This window comes from Canis lupus, chromosome 21 (genome assembly GCF_048164855.1).
Source record: "Canis lupus baileyi chromosome 21, mCanLup2.hap1, whole genome shotgun sequence".
Taxonomy (NCBI): domain Eukaryota; kingdom Metazoa; phylum Chordata; class Mammalia; order Carnivora; family Canidae; genus Canis; species Canis lupus.
In genome coordinates, this window is record NC_132858.1 from 6,926,221 (window position 1) to 6,947,802 (window position 21,582).

Consider the following 21,582-nt stretch of genomic DNA (forward strand, 5'->3'; position numbering starts at 1 on the left):
CACTCTCTCTCTCAAATAAATACAGTTTTTCTTAAAACAAACAACCAACAAACCCCCACAAACCTGAATTTCAAAATTCAAAAATTTTGAAACAGAGGAATGCAGAAGAGGGGAGGGTGGTGGTGGCCGAGGAGGGGACCCTAAGCTTGTCTTGTCCCATGAACACAAATACCTAGCTATCAAATCATCTTAAATATCCCGGAAATTGAGCCGAAGCCCGACAGAGCAAATTCCACACGACTAGAGACAGAAGTGGGCACATGGCGGAAGAATGCTTTTTTGTGCCATTGAACTCCACCTTGCGTATTTCATTACACAGAAAGTGTGATGTATGATTTAACAGAGTCTGTTATCAAAGATTTTTATTTTTATTTTTATTTTTTTTATTTTTTATTTTTTTGTTATCAAAGATTTTTAAACCATATGCCGAAAAAATAAAAATAAAATTAAATAGAGGGATGCAGCTCCCTGCTGGCCAGGAGAAGGAGAAAGGAGAGGTTCGCACAGGCGCCCCCCTGGCACGTGCGCCGAGGTCCTGGCAAGGTGTGCGGAGCGGCCAGGGAAGGGGTCGTCGTGCCCTCTGGGTACTAAGGCCGATGGCTCCTGCCAAGTGCCTCACTGAGGCAAATAGCACTAAGGCCCCACGCAGCTGAGGAGGAGGCGGAGGCTCAGGCGGTGAGGTTGTTGCCCATCAGAGCTGGGGCTCTGAACCCGGTCAAGGCTTGAGGTGGTGGAGGAATCCTGCCAAGAGAACCCCCCTCCCCCAGGCCCTGTGTAGTGGCACAGCAAACTCCCCAATGCTGTGTGTCATTCCCACAGAAACATTAAAGCTGGAAAATTGGTGAAGAACAGGTGTGCCCTGGGGGAGGCAAAGGTGCTGTGCGGGGAGTAATTTCTGGGGTGATGGAGGGCTCTGAGCCCAGGCCTCAAATCCTGCCCCTTGAAATGGCCCCACTTCAAGAATCTTCTGTGAGAGTCCTAGGTTTAAAAAAATTAAAAAAAATTTTTTTTCAAGTAAGTAAGCTCCACAGCCCAGTGCGGAGCCCAGTGTGGAGCTCGAACTCATGACCCTGAGATCACGACCTGAGCTGAGATAAAGAGTCCAACGCTTAACCAACTGAGTCACCTAAGATTTTCTTTCTTTTTTTTTTTTTATTTATTTATTCATAGAGACACACACACAGAGAGAGGCAGAGACACAGGCAGAGGGAGAAGCAGGCCCCATGCAGAGAGCCTGATGCAAGGGACTGGATCCCAGGACTCCAGGATCAGGCCCTGGGCTGCAGGGGGCGCTAAACCGCTGAGCCACCGGGGCTACCCCTGCCTAGGATTTTCTTTATCCCAGTCCAAACATTCTGGGAGAGAGAACTCTACAAGCCTTAGCTGAGCTCCAGAAAGTTCTGGGCAGCAAATGGAGGGGGATTTGCGGTGTGTGCGGAAGGGGGACCATCAGAAGACACACTTCCATGTTTGGCCTCAGGCTGTTCAGGGAAACATGTTCTTTTCAGTGTTTTCAGAGACGTAGATGGTTTTCTTTTCTTTTTTGAAAAAATATTTTATTCAGGAGAGACACAGAGAGGGAGGCAGAGACACAGGCAGAGGGAGAAGCAGGCTCCCTGCAGGGAGCCTCATCTGGGGACTCCAGGATCAGGCCTTGACCTGAAGGCAGGCGCCAAACCGCTGAGCCACCCAGGTCAGGCGTCCCTCTTTTCTTTCTTGTTTTTTTTTAAAGATTTTATTTATTAGAGAGAGAGAGAGAGAGAGAGAGAGAGAGGAGCAGGGGGAGGGGGGGAAGCAGGCTCCCTGCTGAGCTCCATCCCAGGGCCCTGGGGTCATGACCGGAGCAGAAGGCAGCTGCTTCCCCAACTGAGCCACCCAGGTGCCCCTACAAGGTTTTCTTAAGGAAAACATTCCTGGACAGTGGAAGTAACAGTTTCATTTCAAAGGACGGGCTCGACAATCCAGTAGAGTCTTCCCTTGAAGGGGCAGGCAGGTCACGAGTTCCCACCTGCGTGCGCTGCGTCTTCCCGGGAGAACTTTTCTGGAAGGTGGGAAACGGCACAGCAAAACGTCACGTGTCAGCAATTAGCGAGTGTGATGACAACGTCGATGTTTACCCCCACACAGCGGCCAGCTGGGGCCAGGCGGGGAACCACGTGTGCTCCCCCACACCCCTTCCCCACCCCCGTCACAGCCGGGACACCGGGGGGCTCAGCCCTGTGGATGTTCAGACCTGCCAGCCTGCAGACCCCCTGCTTTGGTTTTTTTTTTTTTTTTTAAAGATTTATTTATTTATTCATTCAGAGAGAGCGAGATAGAGGAAGAGACACAGGCAAAGGGAGAAGCAGGCTCCATGCAGGAAGCCCGATGTGGGACTCGATCCTGGGTCTCCAGGATCACACCCCGGGCTACAGATGGCGCTAAACCGCTGTGCCACCGGGGCTGCCCTAGACCCCCTGCTTTGAATGATTCAGAAACTCCCCTAAGGGCGCCGGGGTGGCTCAGTGGGTCAAGCATCAGCCTTTGGCTCAGGTCACGATCTCGGGGGCCTGGGATCGAGTCCTGCATCCGGCTGCCTGCTCAGGGGGGAGCCCGCTTCTCCCTCCCCCTCTGTGATCTCACTCTTGCTCTCTCTCTCAAAAATAATAAAAGGAAAGAGGGGACCCCCCTCCGTTTGAGTGCCCCCAGGTCTTCCAGCCCTGAGCTCCCGCACCCAGGACCCGGGGCGCCTCGCCCGCCTTCCCTGCGGCCCCCACGCAGGTATCTCACTTTATTTTTATTTTTATTTTTTTTTAATTTTTATTTATTTATGATAGTCACAGAGAGAGAGAGAGGCAGAGACACAGGCAGAGGGAGAAGCAGGCTCCATGCACCGGGCGCCCGACGTGGGATTCGATCCCGGGTCTCCAGGATCGCGCCCTGCTGCGCCACCCAGGGATCCCGGTACCTCACTTTAAAATGACCCTTGGTGACGTGCTCTGTCCCTCAGAGGTCATTCCCGGAGACCATCTGATAGACTGTGCCGGCCCCGAAGTTCGGTTAGGAGCCGGGGGGTCGGGGAGGTCGGGGGGCCCAGGGCAACCCCCCCCTTTGCCAGTGTGTCCCGCACACGGAGCCTAGAACCCTTGGCCGGGCGGAGAGGGGGCGCTGCGCAGGAGCAGAGGGAGAAACCTGAGGACGTCTCTGGGGGGGACAAGGGGCGTCCTGGTTGGTGCGCCCCGGTCCCTGCGCGCGGCCCACAGGAGTAGGGCAAAGTGCACCCAGCCTTGAGGTGCGGCGCTTATGTCCCGGCCACGGGGGTTGCGCCCCACCTTGACGCAAGTGGCTGGGCCCCGCAGAGGGAGGCCCCGGGTGCAGGGGGAAGGTCAGCAGGTCACGGGATCCCGTCCTCCGTGCCAACGCATGCAGCCGCCTCCGCCGAGGGCACCCGCACCGAGGCTCAGGGGCGCCTTCAGCGCTTCTAGAGCAGGGCTCCGGGGTTCCGGGAGCCCCGGCCTCGGCCTCGGCCTCCCCGGCGGGTGAGTGAAACGATGTCATGCGCGCCCGGGCACTGGCTGTCCAGGGCGGGACGGAGGCCAGCGGGAAACGCGGGACAAGCACCCTCACGTGCTGACCCCAGGAAGACAGGGAGCACACGGTGACCCGGGAAGCGTCCTCCTGAGACGGGCGGCCCGGCAGCCCCACGCGGGCCGTGGTTCATACCCATAGTCAGGAGGAGCGCGCTTGGTGGTGGAGGGCGGGGGTCAGCCCCGGGCTGCGCTGCCTCCCACCGGACAAGGCCTAACGCCCACTGCGCTCTCGGGACCCCTGGGAGGTCCCACAGCGGCCCGGAGGGCGAGCCAGGAGGCAGCGGGCTGTGGGCAGAGCACCTTGGCCCCTGCCGCCCGCCCCCCGCTGCTGCCAGAACAGCACAGCTCTGTCGGGAAGAACCTGTGGGGGGCTTTCGTACTCTGCAAAAATACACGAGGGGCTGTTTCTTTTTCTTTTTTTTTTTTTTTAAGATTTTTAATTTATTTATTCATGAGAGACAGAGAGAGAGAGAGAGAGAGAGAGAGAGAGAGGGAGGCAGAGACACAGGCAGAGGGAGAAGCAGGCTCCATGCAGGGAGCCTGACGTGGGACTCGATCCAGGGTCTCCAGGATCAGGCCCTGGGCTGAAGGCGGCGCTAACCTGCTGAGCCACCCGGGCTGCCCTCTTTTTTTTTTTTTTTTTTAAGACAAGTGATGTCATTAACCTAATCCATAATCCATGTTTTCCCTTTTAAAAAAAGTTGTGGTAAAATCTACCTAACATAGAATTTACCATCTTAATCAATTTTTTGAGAAAGAGAATGAGCCTGAGTGTGAGAGAATCACAAGCAGATTGTGTGCTGAGTGAGGAGCCCGACGTGGGGCTCAATCCCATGACCCTGGGATCATGACCTGAGCCAAACCCAAGAGACCGATGCTCAACCAACCGAACCACCCAGGCGCTCCACATCGTAACCATTTTTAAGTGACAACTGGGTGGCATTAATGACATTCACAATATTGCGTAACCATCACCACCATCTACTTCCAGCCTTTCCCAGGACCTCACACAGAACCCCTGTACTCATCAGGCAACAGCTCCCTATTTCTCAGTGACTCCAGCCCCTGGGAACCCACCTACTTTCTCTATGGATTCGCGAATTCTCGGTGTTTCACACAAGTGGAATCACACAGCGTGTGTCCTTTCGTGACTGGCTTCTTCCACTCGGCATCCGGTGTTCAGGCTCACCCACGGGGCGGCATCAGGACTTCACCGTCTTCATGGCTGAACAATATTCCACCGCACTATGCACTGCCCACGCTTATCCACCCACCTGCTGACACACACGTGAATTCTTTCTGCGCTTTGCCTGCTGTGAACAAGGCTAGTCCAGTTTTTTAAAGATTTTGTCTGAGAGTGAGAGAGCTCACGAGCAGAGTGAAGAGCAGAGGGAGAGGGAGAAGCAGGCTCCCTGCTGAGCATGGAGCCCAATGTGGGGTTCAATCCCATGACCCTGAGATCATGAGCCATCCGGGTGCCCAAGCTTAGTCGTTTTTAAAAGCAGCAAACGTTCACTAGCTCATCTGCCACATTAATGCTCTGTAGGCACGTCACCAGTTCCCCAGAGCAGACGCTGCACATGGTGAACGTGGGCCCGGCGCTTCCCATCACATGGTCCAGTGAGGCGGGTACCGGGATCTCCCCCATTTACCAGGGGAGGCTGTCGAAGCCCAGGGCCTGGGTACCTTGCCCCGAGGTCCCGCAGCGCCTGGGGCTCACACCCTCCAGAAGCGCCCTGCAGCCCCAGAGCCCTACTGCCTGGCCAGAGCAGGCCTTCCAGAACCTATTCTGTTTCCAGCATACACATGTGCCAGAGGCACAGAACGGGAAGGTGACTTCTGTCTCACATGTTTTTCAACAGCTGTCAGCATGAGGGAGGTCCTCAGAAGCTCGAGGCGTGGCCTTAGGGGAGAGCGCTCCACCAGCAGGGCTGGGGCCCAGCACCCCTCACGCCCCTGCACCAAGCCCTGGCAGCCCATGTGGGCGTCCTGGTCCTGCGGGACTGCGCCCCCTGCCTCCCACGGAGGGTATTACACAGTAGAGTCTCCTCTGGGGCGGCAGCTCCATGCACCCCCACAGCTGTCACTTCCACGTGGCAGGCACCACCCGATGACCCCCCACGGACTCTCCCAGGACCCCTGCAGAAGAAAGCACGCACTATGGTCCCACAGGTTTTGTTGTGTGGCTCACAAGCCCTAACTGTTCTCTGGGGGAGGCCCTGCCTCTGGGAATGACACAGCTCAGAGGGCCTTGCCAGCAGAGAGCACCCCTGTCCCCAACCGGCTCCCCGTTCCCTGGGCCACTCCGGGTCCAGGACCTGCTGTCCCTCCTTGATGGATTCCCTGTGCGCTTACGTTCCAGGACAGGTGGCTGCTTTTAGGATCTGCCCCAAAACACCTCTGGCCCCTTTGCTGTCTGCTACTGTCACATCCCAGCCACTTCCTCACTCTCAATTCCCCCTGCCCCCCCCCCCCCTCCGCCGCCGCCCCGTCCTGGCCAGACTGCCACTCCCCTTCCCCACTGACCACAGGCAAAGGACAAGAATGGGGCTCTGGGCCCAGACTGGTCTGAATCCCAGCTTCTTAAAAGAGCAAATCACGAGAAACAAGCATACTCAAGAGATGTGGTGTGCTCGTACTTTGCCCACCTTGCCAGAAGGTGGTGTGAGCTCCCAGGGCCCAGCTGTGTCCCCACACCACGCCCTGGGGCCCCGCCACCTGCAGTGGGGTGGATAGTGGACAGCAGCCAAGAACGCGACTTTGTCTCTCAAACAAGCCTGCAGGCTGCAGCCCCCGGAGGGCCGTGCTCGTGCTTCTTCCTGAATTCCAGGCTTCTCTGGCTCGGGGAGGCTGCTGCTTACAGAACTAAGCTCACAGACGTGGCACTCAAGCTAGAACAATCTGTCACAGGAATGCAAAGCTTTTTATATAGAAATTCTGAAACTCGGTGTCCAGAAAACAGGGGTTTATTTTTACATTCTGTAAACATGAGCTTCAGGATCAGCACAAACATGGAGCGATCTCAATGGTGTTTATCCGAAGGACAGTCTGTGGGTTCACGATAACTGGAAGAGAGAGAACAGGGTCACAGCTTGGCCACGTCTGCGGTGTTCATGAGCCACAGTGAGACCCTGTGGCCGGACCACCTGCTCTTTCCACGGGGGGTCGGCCTGGCACTGGCCCTCCCCAGGCGGAACCCAGGCCCCATGGGGACCCCGCTGGCCACGTGCCTGTCCTGCCCCATGCTCCGGGAGCCCCTTCAGAAGCAGCAGAGGGTGGAGGAGAGGCTCCTGTGAACCTGACCTGAGGCGGAGCCAGCCTACTCTGTCAGGGTATTTTAGCACCTCCCCAATACTGGCAGCTCAGGCCAGTGGTGATGAGGGTGACTGAGGATTGTGCATGCTATACACTTCCCAGACAGGATCCCACACCTGTGGGTCCTAGGCTTGAGGAGCCCCCACCTTACGGGGGGTTGTGACTTCCAGGGGTGCCTACTGCAGGGATGGGCCTGTTCCTGCTTGTGGATTCACGGGGCTGTGGGGGGTGGCCACGGACTGGACCAAAGAAAGCTAATGGGGACAGGACGAGTTGGGGGAAGCACAGGCCAGGCCTCAACTGGCACTCCCTCAAGATGGGGAGGGGCAGAAAGTGGAGTGACAGCTGGTCTGGCACCTACCTGGGGCCTCCTGTGACCCCATGTGTCCCAGGACCCTCCATCTTGGATGTGTGGGGCCTGGCCCCCACCTGGGGGCTACTGCCCTCACTCAGGAGATGCCCTCACCTTCCCGACCTCTCGTACCATAGTCTGGGACACCCCTGCAGCGTGCCCCAAAGAGCCACTGCAGGAGGCTTCCTCTCCTCTTCCCGCTAACTGGCTGCTGAACCCACCCCAGGGCCCCGCTGCTCCCTCACACCTGGCGGGAGGGGGGCACCCATGGGTGAGGTCTGTGCTGTGAAATCACCCGTCACATTCACTGCTGCTGCTCTACTCCGGGTCTCCTTAGACCACATCAGGGCCACCTCTCCCCGCTGTGCAGCCCAAGTATTTGGACACCAATGGTCAGCATCCGCCCTGCCCCTGCCCCTGGCCCTCATGCTGTACCTGCCAGCACGTTACGCAGCTCCCGGGCTGACATACCCTGCCAGTTCCCTCTCTCGTCCATAGTCAGTTTTGCTCCTTCACTTTGACCCCTGACCTCACCCCTTCCCACCTGAACCTTCCCTCCACCCCCGCCGTCCCCAGGAGACCCCTGGACTTCCTGCCCGGCAGTGAGGCCATCAGAGGGACACTCACTTCATCACCAAGCCACACTCTGCACGGCCCTTCACCCTATGCTCCTCACCCCATCCCACGCTGGCTCTCCCTTCTCTGTCAACCAACGGCCCTCTTCCTCAGGCCTCCCTCCACCCCTGGATATATGTACCCAGAGGCACAAGGTCAGGTGTTGCTCAGGTCCCACCAGTTATCTAAGATTCCTTCCGGTTCTCGTGTGGAGTGGCAGTTTGCTCATGGCACTGCGGGGGGAATGCTCTGCTGAGAGGACTGCCTTGCCCCACCCCGTTTATTTGTCCAGTCTCCATGCTGGACAGGAGTCACCTCTGGTGCTTCTGGCACAAATGGTGCTGCCACTGATGCCCGTCCGTGGGTCATGGGACATGCTGTGCCAGTCTGAGGTGAAGGCAAATGTTCCCCTTGCCATTGTGACCTGCTGGCACGTTGTGGTCCAGTGGCAGTGGCTGAGGTCCCAGGGCCCCTCCCTCCATACCCCTGCTCTGCTTACGAGTGACTTCTATCTGCCCGGCCCCATCTAACCCAGGAGACCGGGGCTGAGCTCCGTCCCGTGTCTGTGGCCGCTGTCCCTGCCAGCAGCCACAGGACCGAGCATAGTGGGGGACCGAGCACAGTGGGGACGGGGCACCAGCCACACTTTGTCTAACTCACCTTTCGTCTTCCTGTAGTTTTTCCTCTTCTTAAATTTCATATTAATTTTTGGCCATGATTCTGTCTTTTCGATGACCGTGGCTTCTACTCGAACGAGATCCTTTCTAGAAAGAAGAAAATAAACAATGACCTACCTTCTTAATTATTTTTCAATCTTACTAATGGTGTGTAAGAATTTCCAAAACAAAGTTTTACTTTCTTTTCTGCTGATTATAAATTATACCCTCCCTGCAGATAATTTGAAAACCTCAAAGAAGCACGACAGAAGGGGAGGAGGCAGGGGCAATGGGCAAAATGAGAGAAGGGGGGGGCAGCCCACGTGGCTCAGTGGTTTAGTGCCGCCTTTAGCCTATGGTATGATCCTGAAGACCCAGGATCAAGTCCCGTGTCAGGCTCCCTGCATGGAGCCTGCTTCTCGCTCTCTCTGTGTCTGTTTCTGTCTCTCTCTCTCTCTCTGTGTCTCTCATAAATAAATAAATAAAATCTTAAAAAGAAAAAAGAAAAGAAAAGAAAAGAAAAGAAAAGGGGACTAAGAGGTGTGAACTTCTGGCTGTGAAATAAACCAGCCATGGGGGGGTGGCTCAGCACCAGGAATATGGTCCACAACACTGTAATCATTTTGGGAGGTGACCCAGGGCAATAGGCCCATGGCGGACTGCACTCTGTAATGTACCAAGACATCGTGTACACCTGACATGTATACGATACTGTATGTGAATTATTACCTGATACTAATAAAAGAGAACAGCACAGGGACACCTGGTGTCTCAGTTGGAGAAGTGTGGGACTCTTGATCTTGGGGTTGTGAGTTTGAGCCACATGTGGGGAGAGTGTTTACTTTACAAAAAAGAAAAGAGAAGAGAAGAAAAAAGAGACAGGGTGGTCTGTCAACAAATCGTACAAGTCTCCACTGTAATAAATTGTAATAGAACAATGGTCTGGCCTGGGTGTCCTCTGCATGGCCTCCCTCACAGATCGTGCAGGCCCTAGACAAAGCCCAGCATTAGTGAGCGCATTACCCAAGGAGTGGCTTGCCAAGTAACGTGAAGTTGTCAGCTCCAACCAATAGGACCTGGGAAATGAAACAGGCATGTTACCAGCAAGTGACAGAAAAGTCAGTGATGCAAACAATGGAGCATGAGGAAGGAACCAGCCACCCAACAGCGTGCTACGGACTTGATCTGCCAGCCTACTAGCTGTTCCTCAGGGTTCAAACCAGCGGGAATGTGAGCCAGCCCCTGGCTGCTGAGCCACAGAGCTGCGGCTACCTCCCAGATAGGCCCATCAGTGCAGCCAGGACAAGCGTCGTTGAGTACCTGACTCGGTGATTGTGCTTCCAGAGAAGAGTGTCAACCGCCTGTGTAAATAACGGTGGCTTTTTTTTTTTTTTTTACTTTTTATAGAAAGTTATATACAGCGAAAATCCTACTGCGGTGTCCTTGGAAGCAGTTTATAACACTGCTAATTCTGCCAAGATTTAGGTTCAAGTGTATTTTTTAAAGATTGCAAAATTCCACGTGGATGTTTCAACAACTGTCCTTTGCATGGCCAAGTGCGGCCTCAGATGAAGGCATCTTTGCATTACAAGGGCAGATGAGAAAAACACCCAATGACATAAAGCTTAAATATTTAAAGGTGAAGTGTATTTTACAACAACATCAACGGACTTCATATGTTCGAGATGACAAATAATCAAAACACTGTATTACAGTCACTTTCAGGGTGACACGTTCTCTTCTACTGCATTTCCTTTTTTTTTTTTTTTTTTTTAAAGATTTTATTTATTTATTCATGATAGTCACACAGAGAGAGACAGAGAGGCAGAGACACAGGCAGAGGGAGAAGCAGGCTCCATGCACCGGGAGCCCGATGTGGGATTCGATCCCGGGTCTCCAGGATCTGCCCCCGGCCAAAGGCAGGCGCCAAACCGCTGCGCCACCCAGGGATCCCTGCATTTCCTAAGTTAGGAAAAACAGTTTGCGTTAGGTGGTGGTTTCTAGAATGTTTTTGTTAATGTGAAATGTTTCAAAATGATATCTTTATAGGGGGTACCTGGTTGGCTCAGTTCGTGGAATGCATGACTCTCAATCTTGGGGTCATAAATTTGAGCCTCATGTTGGGTGTAAATTACTAAAAAAAAAAAAACTTAAGAAAAAAAAATTCCCTTTCAAAAATGGTCAGATACACCTCTAAAGTCTCCTACTTATTTTAGATGTTATATAGAGTAAGTGTGCCCTTGCCCATGAGCTCATGACAGAGCCACTGTCATTAAGGAGAAGTAAGTCCTCCTGGCTGTTGAAGCCCTATATGGTTGATTAGTTCAGCTCTGAGCTCAGTTCACCGGCTGAGAACAGCATCTTAGAAACAAGAGTTTAAGGGGGCTCAGTGGTTGAGCATCTGCCTTTGGCTCAGGTCGTGATCCCGGGGTCCTGGGATTGAGTCCTGCGTTGGGTGAGCAGGGAGCCTACTTCTCCCTCTCCCTCTGCTGCTCCCCCTGCTTGTGCTCTGTCTCTCTCTCTCTCTCTCTCTCTGTCAAATGAATAAATAAAATCTTAAAAAAACCAGAGTTTTGGTTTAAGTACACAAAAACTCTGCAACCACAAAAGAGGAGTTTTAATCAATAAAAAAACCCATATATGCTATGGCACATTATGTTAGCAGTTAAACACATCCTAGAAAAACGATCTAATATAGAAAGCTCATATATACATATATAAATATATATTAGAACTTATTAGAGAGAGAGTGAGTGGGTGAGAGAATGCACAGAGGGAGAGGGAGACACAGTCCCAAGCAGACTCTATCTCGAGTGCAGAGCCCGATGTGGGGCTTGATCTGATTCTGAGACCACGACCTGAGGTGAAAACAAGAATCTGATGCTCAGCTGACTGAGCCACCCAGGCACCCCTGAAAACTTACATTTGATATACTTTTATAAATAGAATAAGAAAAAAACAAAGAAGTCTGCCCCAAACAACAAGAAGAATTGTAAGTGATGGGTAGAAATACCAGGCTAAACATGCAGACCAAGCAGTGTGGAATGGCCGGTAGACATACCAGTCCCTGGGAAATGCCTCTAAAACCAGTCCTTCTGCTTAAAAGCAGCAGCCATCAAGTCTAACACCACAGTAGTGTTCCTGCAGAAACACTCGCCCCGTCAGTGTGGGGCTGAACCCCTGTCTGCAACCGGGATGCTCATTACGCTCTAAGGGAGGGTGCTCCTGAGACGGGAGCTCCATCAGCACACGTGTTTTCCTTGGAGGAAGGGTGGCCCGCCTCCCTGTGAGGGGAAGTCTCCTGAGCTGCCCTTGCAGTCCCTCGCCCTGCTGGGCTTCAGCCACCCCCAAGGGGACACCTGCCCTCTCCTGTCCCTTGGCTCTGCTCACCCTCTCCCGCTGACCTGAGGAAGGCTCCCCAGGATAGCACACCTGGTGACTGAACTCCTGGGGCACACAGACCCTGTTGCACTCACCTTCTCCAGCCGTATCCTCTCTCCACATGCAATGTCTAATTCGTTGTTGATTAAAATCAGGTCCTCAGAGGTCACCTTCCACTGGTGGCTGGCGAAGTGCACCACAGCAAACAGCCTGCCATACTGGCCTGTGGCGATCAGCTCGTTCACCTTCCCCACGACCTCTAGGAGCGGGGAGAAAGCAGGCCAGGTGGCCAGCCGGTCAGCTACTCACATTGGCACAGGCCTGCAGGGACAGTCATACAAGGCCCCAGGTCCCCTGCTCTCCCTCAGTGGGATGGGAAGTGGCGGTGGGGCTGCCGCCCGTGATTCTCTAGCCTGAGCACTAGGTGCACCTGGCTCCGTCCCTGTGACTCTGGGGTGCAAAGACCTTCACCCCATTGGATTCCCAGTCTTCTGTAAGAAAAAGCCAGAGGACTAGCAAAGTGAGAGCAGAGGCCTTTTTGCAAACCAGGAAAAGCTAGAATTACACCCTGTGGTGCTAGGTCCACCTGGAAGCCTCTGCCCGCACAGCCCGCACAGCCCGCACAGCTCCGGGCTTCCACTGCCTCACCTCAGGTCGCGATCCCTTCTCTCCTGCCCTGTTCGCTGTCTGATAAGCATCTGTGAGCCTTGACCTGCCCAGCCTGGCCTGAGGCTGGGTGCTGGGACAGGAGTGCACGGTGCCTGCCCTGGAAAGAGTCAGGCCCGAGCTGCGCCCGGAGAAAGGGCAGAGCACTGTTTATCTGGCACCACATCTCAAACGGTACTTTAAAACCAGAAGATGCCACGCGCTGACCTGCGTTTCCAGCCTTGTAAGGCAGAGGACACCGGGCTCCCTCGTGGCAACGGTGGCCGGCCACATTGTCCCTCCTCACGGGACACGCTCTGGGTCGACAGGAATCCTGACACCCCGAGTTTCTCCAACTCCCAGGCTGCACCCACACCTACTGACCACCATGCACATGGTTCTTCTGATGGCGGAGAAATCTTTTCCTGCCACTGTGTTTCCACCAACAGCGTGGACATAGGTGGAGCCGGGGGTCCTCCCTTGCTTACACTGCCTGCTTGGACTGTGGCTGGTGCTCGCGAGGGTTTGAATCTGTGTCAAGTGGCAAAAACGAGCCTGAGCATTCACACCGTGCTGAGTCTCAGGGCCCCTGGAAATGTGAGATCCTGTTCTGTGGCCAGGGGACCACCTTGTCGGGGGAGAAATAGGGGGTACCGCCCTCGTTTCCACATCTGTTACCTGCATGGTGTCTGGTCTCCTCAGCTGGGTCTGGCAGGACAACTTCTGGCCAAGGTGGTGAACTCAGTGATGTTTTAGGAACGTACCTGTAAAACAGATTTTACATGTACACGGCATGCCCATGGAAAAAGACAGTTCAGGATCTGTGAGAAACGGCTGTGCTCAAGCTGGGGGGACAGGGCTATGCCTGCCATATGCTCCCAGGAGGCCCCAGGCCATGTGGACACGGGACTCTCAGTACAGACTTGCCCCTCTGTGTGACCGCACATCTTCTCAGAAGGGCCACATATTTCAAGAAACATCCACTAATTACTCAATAATCAAAACGGGAATTCCAACCATTTCATCCCAGAAGCGCCCCTCCTCGGAAGAACTACCCCCCTGGGCCGGTGGCTCATCCGAGAAGACAGGACTCTCTTTCTTAGTGTCAGGGCACACGTTCTCTTAGAGGTGTGGGCTGCATCGATGCCCCTCCTTTGCCACCCCCAACGCTCCACCCAAAGGCAAGACATTCTCTGCCTCCCAACCGTGCTGCAGTGCCAGTCTAACACTCAGGGGCTCTGAGGGCAGGGCTCCAGTGACAGGAACACTTTGCTGCTCAGCCCTTACCTCTAACTCCCACCAGGTAAGAGTCTGCTTGGCCTTTGTGCACAGACAGGGGTTGGAGCCCCGCCTCTGTCACCAGACTAACAGGACCTTGGCAACCATCTCACTATTCTGTGCTCCAGTTTCTTTCACTGAGCAAATGGGAACAAAAACACCTGTCCCCAAGGCTGTGCAGGATCAGGAGGGATGGTGTGCCCGGAAGGACCGGGCAGTGTGGAGATGCACGCGGGAGCAGTGCTGCTGCAGCCAGGGTCTGCCCCTCCCTCCGCTCGGCCTGGAGGAAACAAGCTGGGTGCACAGGGAGGGAGCACAGAGGCAAAAGGTGGCAGGGTCTTTCTCACTTCTTGATCTACTTCTGCCTTGAATTCCTGAAATCTATGGAGAGGGGAGAGCTCAGTAGAGCCCAAATTGAATTATTCAGAATGGTTTTAAAGCTTCTATTGCTGTTTGCCACCAGAGAGGGAAATGTCCGTCTTTCTGCTGCAGAGTTCCATCAGGAGCCCCACTTGGGTGCGTACAACGAATGCTCCCCATGCTGTGGCTCTAATCACTTTGGTGTCAACCGGCCAAAAAATGAAACTGAGCTCATCCACTGTGCTAATCTCAGGGCACCTGGAAACACGTTCCCACCCTGTGGCCAAGCAATGATCTCTGACAGACAAGGAGGAGGAGAGTCCAATCGTGGGAGCTCTGGTCCCCTTGCTGGGCCCGGCCCTCCCTATGAGACAGACTATAAGACAACAGATGCTGGAGACCTGGAACTCATGGGGAAAGAGAAAGATTAACTCAAATTAACTAATGTTCTGCCTTAGGATCTCTCTCTCTTTAATCTGATTCTGTTTTTCGACTTCATCTTTTGAGAAACATAAAAGCCCCCCGAATCTTCCCACTTCTGAGTTGGGAATGCAGGAGCAGCTGATACCCCATAACAACTCATGGTACGCCAAGCACTGTCCTAAGCTAGCTAGCTATTATTTATTTATTTTTTATTTATTTATTTATTTAGTCCTAAGCTCTTTAAATGTGCAAATTTATTGAACGCGCAGAGGACTCCACTGAGAGAGATACTAACACCATATCCATCTTGCACAAAGCTCAGAGTGGACTACTTTGCTCATGGGCCCCTGGGTTGTGAGGGGTGGGACTGGGACAGGACCAGGAGCTTCCTTACTCTTCACTGCTACCCTCTACTGCTTTTGGATATTCCTACTGGGAATTTGGGTGGGATTTTGTCAAATTTACCTTCTGTAGTTTACATTAAAGGTTTTTTTTCTCCCTGGGGTGCCTGGGTGGCTCAGTCGGTTAAGCATCCAACTTCTGATTTCAACTCAGGTGGTGATCTTAGGGTCCTGGGACCCAACCCTGTGTTTGGGCTTCAGGCTCAGCTGGGAGTCTGCTTGAGATCCTCTCTCTCCTTCTTTTTCCCCTTCCCAAAGTAAATAAAATCTTAAAAAAAAATTAAAAAAAGATTTTTTCCTCTAAGAGTGATATTTTAATACTGAATGTGTTCTTCCAAGAGATATTTAAGTTTTTCCTAAAAATTCTGATCCAACCTTCTTGTGATTCTAGCTCTCCGGTTAGAAGCCTCTAATTAGGAGCTACTAGATTTTTTATTTTTTAATTTATTTTTAAATTTTTATTTATTTATGATAGTCACAGAGAGAGAGAGAGGCGCAGAGACACAGGCAGAGGGAGAAGCAGGCTCCATGCACCAGGAGCCCGATGTGGGATTCGATCCCGGGTCTCCAGGATCGCGCCCTGGGCCAAAGGCAGGCGGCTGCGCCACCCAGGGATCCCGGGAGCTACTAGATTTTTTAAATAAAATACAGCTATGCAAGGCCTAAAAGCACATTCATCTTTGGACTCTGGATGTTCCATGGATGTTTATGTCAAGGGTTCTAAAAGTACTATCAAAAAAGGTATGAGAAAATGTAAATATCATTGAAAACCGACACATAGGCCGTTCTGACTTTAGAAAGATAGTCCTACAAAGGAAGAGTCACTCAAACCCATGTTTTGACATTACCCTTGTGGAACTGAAGTACTCTGTGAACCAAATCTTTGGGAAGCAGATCCCAGGGAAGCTGAGGAAACAAGAAACAGTGATCATTAGTGGTAAGAAATGCCACTGCTCTTCATTGCTGGTGCTGGAGTTGGAGCACCAGGTCACAACGTGTCTGTGGAAAAAATCTCCGTTGACAAAGCTAAAACACCATTGCTTGTGGTTATTACTTGTGTGTGTCCATCTGTTCATCACACCATTGAAAAGGGCCTAAAACAAGAACCCTCACCCACTGACCTGTTCCTTGATCGCCAAGTGCCCCGTAGGGTCAGATGCTGTTCTCTGCCTCCCAGACGGCCTGAGGAGCCCATCTCCTGCTAGGCTCACCCATGCTGTCCCTCCCAAATGGAGTTGGTTTCTGTGACCAATGACATGTGGCCGACGTGATAGCACAACACTTCTGAAATTACGTTATAAAAGACTAGAATGGAGGCCTCCTGCCCATGACTAAGGTTGTGAGCTGGGAAACAGAAGATCCCGCCCCAGCAGACAGCCTGAGGGCAGCTTGAGAGCCAGAACCACCCAGCTAACCTGCTCCTGTACTACTCCTGACCATTGGAAATGGTGGGACATGACAAATGTCAACCACGCTAAGCTGCCAAGTTTTGGGGTGACTTATGATGCAGCAGTAGATGACTAATACACCAAGGGACAAAGGCCCAGAAATCAAATGTGGAGCTTAGGAGAGAAAAGGAGAGGGTAGCAACTCAGTAACTGTTGAGGATTTATTTATTCATTGCCTCTAAAGATGTCCTGTTACTGAAGTTTCCTCTATGGGGGCCCCTGGCTGGCTTAGTCGGTAGACTATGCAGCTCTGGATCTCGGGGTCGTGAGTTTGAGCCCCACACTGGGTGTGGAGTCTACTTAAAATGAATTAAAAGTTTCCTCTATCTAGTTCTTTGACTTGTCGTTATGAATATCGAATCCCGCCAAACATTTCTTGCATCTACTGATGTGTTTGATTTTTATTTTTTATTTTTAAAGATTTTATTTATTTATTCATGAGAGACAGAAGCAGGGAGAGAAGCACGGTCCATGCAGGGAGCCGGATGTGGGACTTGATTCCGGGACTCCAAGATCACACCCTGGGCCGAAGGCAGGTGCTTAACTGCTGAGCCACCCAGTCGTCCTGCATTTAGTTTTTTTTTTTTTTTTTTTTAAATATTGAGCTACAATGTACTTTCCATGAAATTCACCCTATTACAGCTACCTCTTAGCAGGTGTTCCCAATTATTGGTATCTTGGGCTGGGTTCTCCTCTACTACCTTGCTGTGCCTGGGATTTAGATCCTCGTTCGGCCGTATCTCTTCTTTTTCTGGGACCATTCCTCGGGTGATTGTATCTAGATGAATGGATTTAAGTATCTTGTTTACACTGGTGACTCCCAGGTTTACACCTGCAGCCTGGATTTGACCACCCACTTGTCCATTTGCTGTCACCACTTGCAAGTCTGACAGGCATCTCAAAAACTACAAAGGCTCCAGATTCACCCTCATGCCTGCTTTTCCTCCCCATCTCACAAAATGGCAATGTCACCTTTCTAGTTGCTCAGGCCAAAAAATCTCAGTCCCTCTTGACCCTTTCCTCTCTCACACCCTCAGAGCTATCAGCAGATCAGCTCTCTCTTCGAGATCCAGGGTCTGACCACCTAAATCCCCCAAGCCACCATCAATCACATCTTGCTGGAATTATTACTAACACCCTGCTCTCCCCATTACCTCCCTTCTCTGTGCAGCAGCTAGAGTGACGCTGTGAAAACTCAGGTCAGATCTTGTCACTATTTTGCCAAAACTCTCCAAGAGCTTCCTATTTAATTCAGAGAAAAGCCAAAACCCTCACAAGGGCCTACAGGGCACAGGCAGTGTGATGCCCCCTCTCTCTCTGGCTCGCTCTGAGCCCATGTCTCAGACTCTACCTCTTGTTCATTCTGCACCTGCCACTCTGGCTTCCTGGCTATTCTCGGAACATGCCAGGCACATGCCAAGTGCCTGCCTCGAAGCGTGCGTGCCTTGGCTGCTCTTCCCCTGAAACCTCCCTCCCCCATTTTCTCTGGGTGGACTCAAACAGCATCTCAGTAGAGAGGTCTTCCTGGACTATCCTATTTAAAACTGACCCTCTCCCACCCGCTTCATGCTTGATTTTTCTCCCTAAGACTCACCAGCTTCTAATACACTATGTAATTTATTTTAAAAAATTTCCTTCTTGGGCAGCCTGGGTGGCTCTGTGGCTTAGCGGCGCCTTCAACTGACGGCCTAATCCTGGGGGTCCTGGGATCAAGTCCCACGTTGGGCTCCCTGCATGGAGCCTGTTTCTCCCTCTGCCTGTGTCTCTGCTTCTCTCTCTGTGTCTCTCATAAATAAACAGAATCTTAAAAAAAAAAAAAAAGTTGCCTGTCTTTCCACAGCCACCCTTCCCCCATCAGAATACTAGCACCATTAAGAGCAGGGATTATTTAAGTCTACGATGTATTCCACCCTTCCCCCCATCTGTGCTTGCGCATAAGAGGTGCTCAGTAAATGGTGGGCGAATGAATGAAGCCCTGGTTGGAATATGCCCTGGCAGTGGACTCTGCGCCTCCCTTGGAAGCCACCTCACTGGAACTCATCTACGGCCTTGGCTCAGTCCTGGACCCCGGAAGGAACAAATGTGCTCCCTCCTCTCCCATGGGGTCGTCCTACAGCTCTGAGCACTGTGGTGTCTTCCATCCTGTTCCCCTCTCTCACTCCTCAAGGACCTGGCTGCTTACCATTCTGGTCACGATCCCTGAACTCCACCTTACCTGTGTTTCTTAAAGTGGGGAGTCTGGAATTGAACACAGCGTTCCAAAGGCGGTCTTATGTCAGGACAAGGGAATAATTTCCACCGCTTTTGTAAAACTGTCCCTCCCTCCCTAAACCTGACTTTTACTAATGGAAAACGTCAAACACACGAGAAAGTAAAGAGGACAGAACCGAGAGTCCAGAGCCTTCACGCAGATTCAACGGTTATCAACTCGCGTTGCCCATTTTTGGGTGTACAGGGTCTCTGGCCCAACTTCGCAATGATTTTTTTTTTTTAAAGATTTTTTATTTATTTATTCATGATAGTCACAGAGAGAGAGAGAGAGAGAGAGGCAGAGACACAGGCAGAGGGAGAAGCAGGCTCCATGCACCGGGGGCCCGACATGGGATTCGATCCCGGGTCTCCAGGATCACGCCCTGGGCCAAAGGCAGGCGCCAAACCGCTGCGCCACCCAGGGATCCCTCGCAATGATTTTTAAGTGAATCACAGATACACTGCTTGAGCAGCAGAGATGTCAACGTGCTTCCACGGAAAGAAAATATTCTTTAAAAAACACATCACTGAAGCACTGTTGTATCTAAGGAGAACACTTCTTCAATATCCGCAAATGTACACTTAGCCCTATTTTTAAAAAGATCTTCTTTATCTATTCAGGACGAACACACAGAGAGAGGCAGACGTGGGGCTGGATCCAGGACCTCGGGATCGCGACCTGGGGCGCAGACAGACCTCAGCCGCCGGCCACCCAGGCGTCCCCGGGCCTATTTTGAAAACATGGTTGGGGGCAGTGGGTGGCTCAGGTTCCGATCCTGGTGCCCGGCCCCAGCCCCGCTCCGGGCTCCCCGCTCTCCCGCTCCCTCTGCCCCTGCCCCTGCTCAGGTGCGCGCGCGCGCTGTCCCTCAAATAAATAAAACAGGCACGCCAGTCACTTCAAGCCAAGATAGTGCCTTTGGCGAACGTCACTGCTAACGAAAGGCACCAGGCCGAGCCTGGGCTGCCCCGACCGCAAGGCCAGCGCCGTGCCGGTCACCGCGCCGACAGCAAGCGGCCGACGCCGAAGGCATGGGGCGGACGCGGACCCGCACGCCGCGCTGCCCGCCTCCCACCCCGCTGCCCGCCTCTCACCGGCTCCGGGCCCTGCGGCTCTCGGGCCGCGGCGGCTGCAGGCGCACAGCAGCCGTCGGAAGCACACGGGCACGGCGCGGGCCGCCACGGCCGCCGCCATCTTCCCGCAGCCTCGGCCGGAAGCGGAAGCGGAAGCGGCGCGAGCACGCGCCTTGTGCGTCGACGCACGGGGTCCGGCCGGGATCTCCGCGGCCCCGGGCCCGGCGGGTCGGCGGCCATGGCCTCCGCGGCTGTGGAGAGCTTCGTGACCAAGCATTTGGACCTGCTGGAACTCGAGAGAGACGCGGAGGTGGAGGAGCGCAGGTAGGGGGCGGCCGGCAGGTCCCCGGCGCTCGCGGCGCGGGTTGGGGGCCCTTAGGTCCTTTCTTTTCAGCCTGGAGCCCCCGCCCCAAGCGTCCAGCCCGGGTCCGGCCCGTTGTCGGCCTGTTGTCGGCGTGTCCTCGGCCCTTTTCCTCCCTCGGGGCGGGTGGGGGGCGCGAGGGCGCGGGGGCGCGGGCAGCTGGCTGCGGTGGGGCGCGGCGGGGCGGGCCCGGGGAGGAGAGCTTGTCCCGCGTGCGGCGGAGCCCGGCTCCCCCAGGTGCGCGCGGCTGAGCCGGCGGGGACCCGGGTGCAGGTGGGCGGGGGGGGAGCCTTCCCGGACGAGACCTGGGGAGAAGCCGGAGCACCGGAGACAGGCTGCCTCGGAGGGAAGCCCGCCCGGCTGAAGCAGCAGCAGCAGCAGGAGCAGCAGCAGGTGGTCTGTGCCTTCGGTCCTCCGCTCCTCTGACCCGAGGAGGCTGTGCCGCCGAGCGGCCCCGTGGCTCCCCCAGGGTGACCCGGGGCCCGGCCGTGGGATTCCGGGGTTTGCGCCAAGTCACTGCGCTGCGGGCAGGGGCTGGCCGCGCCCTGGTTTGCGCGAGGGGCTTTTGATTTGAAGATGAAGAGCTTTTGCGGCCCCGCCAGCCTGGGCAGCACCCCCGCCCCTTCGTGCGTGGCCGTGGGACATTCCGGCTACACCTCCGAGCCGTGGCCGCCTCGCTTGTGAAGTGGGATTCGGTGAGCTCGAGTTGGTCCTGCCGCAGGCGCTGGGCTCGGCGCCGGTGCCCGTGCACAGGGAGCGCCCGCCGGGAGCGCCCACGGGAGGCGGCCGGGCTCAGATTGAGAGGGCCTCGCGGCGGGCCTGTGCTCTGTTCTGTGTGCGGACGACGGCTCTGCACGGTTAAGTGTGGGTTTTCGGGGGAGGGGTTAACCTCAAAAATAATACAGCCCCCCCCCCTTTTTTTTTTTTTACCAGCGAGATGAGTTTATTCATAATAGCAGAGAACTGCAGTTCCGGCCAAGGAAGCTGTGGCACAAACTGGATTAGTGCAACAAGAGGAGGAGAGGAAGGACCTTTATTTTACGGAGAAGGAGGCAGTGGGAAGGGTTGTTTGGAATAGAAGTCTATCACAGAAAGGCAGGCGCGCAGGGTGATGACCGGTGCTCACCGGCTGAGTGCAGGGCTGGCGGATTTCCTGCAGGGGATGTGATGCGCATCTTTCCCGTCGTGGGGTTGAGGCTTCTGTGCCATCAGGGTCTGTAGCTGACGTGGAATGGTGCAGCTCCCCTCTCTGGCCTCCCTACTCCATCTTAGTGAGGTCTTCCTTTGTTACTTTTCAAAGGGGAGTGACTAGATTTGTGTTTCAGGTGGCCTGCTTGGGTGCTGCTGCTTGCGACTGACTGGTCAGGGCAAGCGCCCGAGGTCAGGCAGGAGGCCGGAGGCTCTGTCTGGTCCAGATGAGGAGGAGGTATGGCTTGAACCGGGGTTATAGTGGTGAG

The 21,582-nt window shown here is 54.0% G+C and overlaps 2 protein-coding genes across 11 annotated transcripts in view; one reads left to right on the top strand and one right to left on the bottom strand.

The window, feature by feature from the left end:
- Positions 1-6,519: 6,519 nt before the first annotated feature.
- Positions 6,520-21,582, bottom strand: part of LOC140612563 (large ribosomal subunit protein bL21m-like) — a 75,223-nt gene continuing 60,160 nt past the window's right edge. The window contains exons 1-7 of one of the 2 annotated variants that reach the window (XM_072790245.1): positions 19,786-19,926; positions 15,844-15,901; positions 13,212-13,297; positions 11,984-12,147; positions 9,531-9,583; positions 8,512-8,615; positions 6,520-6,634 (exon numbers count right to left, since the gene is read on the bottom strand). In XM_072790245.1, coding sequence (XP_072646346.1) covers positions 6,570-6,634; positions 8,512-8,615; positions 9,531-9,583; positions 11,984-12,147; positions 13,212-13,297; positions 15,844-15,901; positions 19,786-19,885 — 630 coding nt within the window. In that variant the 5' untranslated portion in view covers positions 19,886-19,926 and the 3' untranslated portion in view covers positions 6,520-6,569. Of the gene's footprint in view, positions 6,635-8,511; positions 8,616-9,530; positions 9,584-11,983; positions 12,148-13,211; positions 13,298-15,843; positions 15,902-19,785; positions 19,927-21,582 lie in introns of those variants that run through there. The other variant, XM_072790246.1, reaches the window with a different exon arrangement.
- LOC140612561 (DNA-binding protein SMUBP-2-like) overlaps positions 19,933-21,582 on the top strand; it is an 82,251-nt gene continuing 80,601 nt past the window's right edge. For 8 of the 9 annotated variants that reach the window (XM_072790238.1, XM_072790235.1, XM_072790244.1 and 5 more), the window contains exon 1: positions 19,933-20,088. In XM_072790238.1, coding sequence (XP_072646339.1) covers positions 20,003-20,088 — 86 coding nt within the window. In that variant the 5' untranslated portion in view covers positions 19,933-20,002. Of the gene's footprint in view, positions 20,089-21,450; positions 21,552-21,582 lie in introns of all 9 variants that reach the window. The other variant, XM_072790236.1, reaches the window with a different exon arrangement.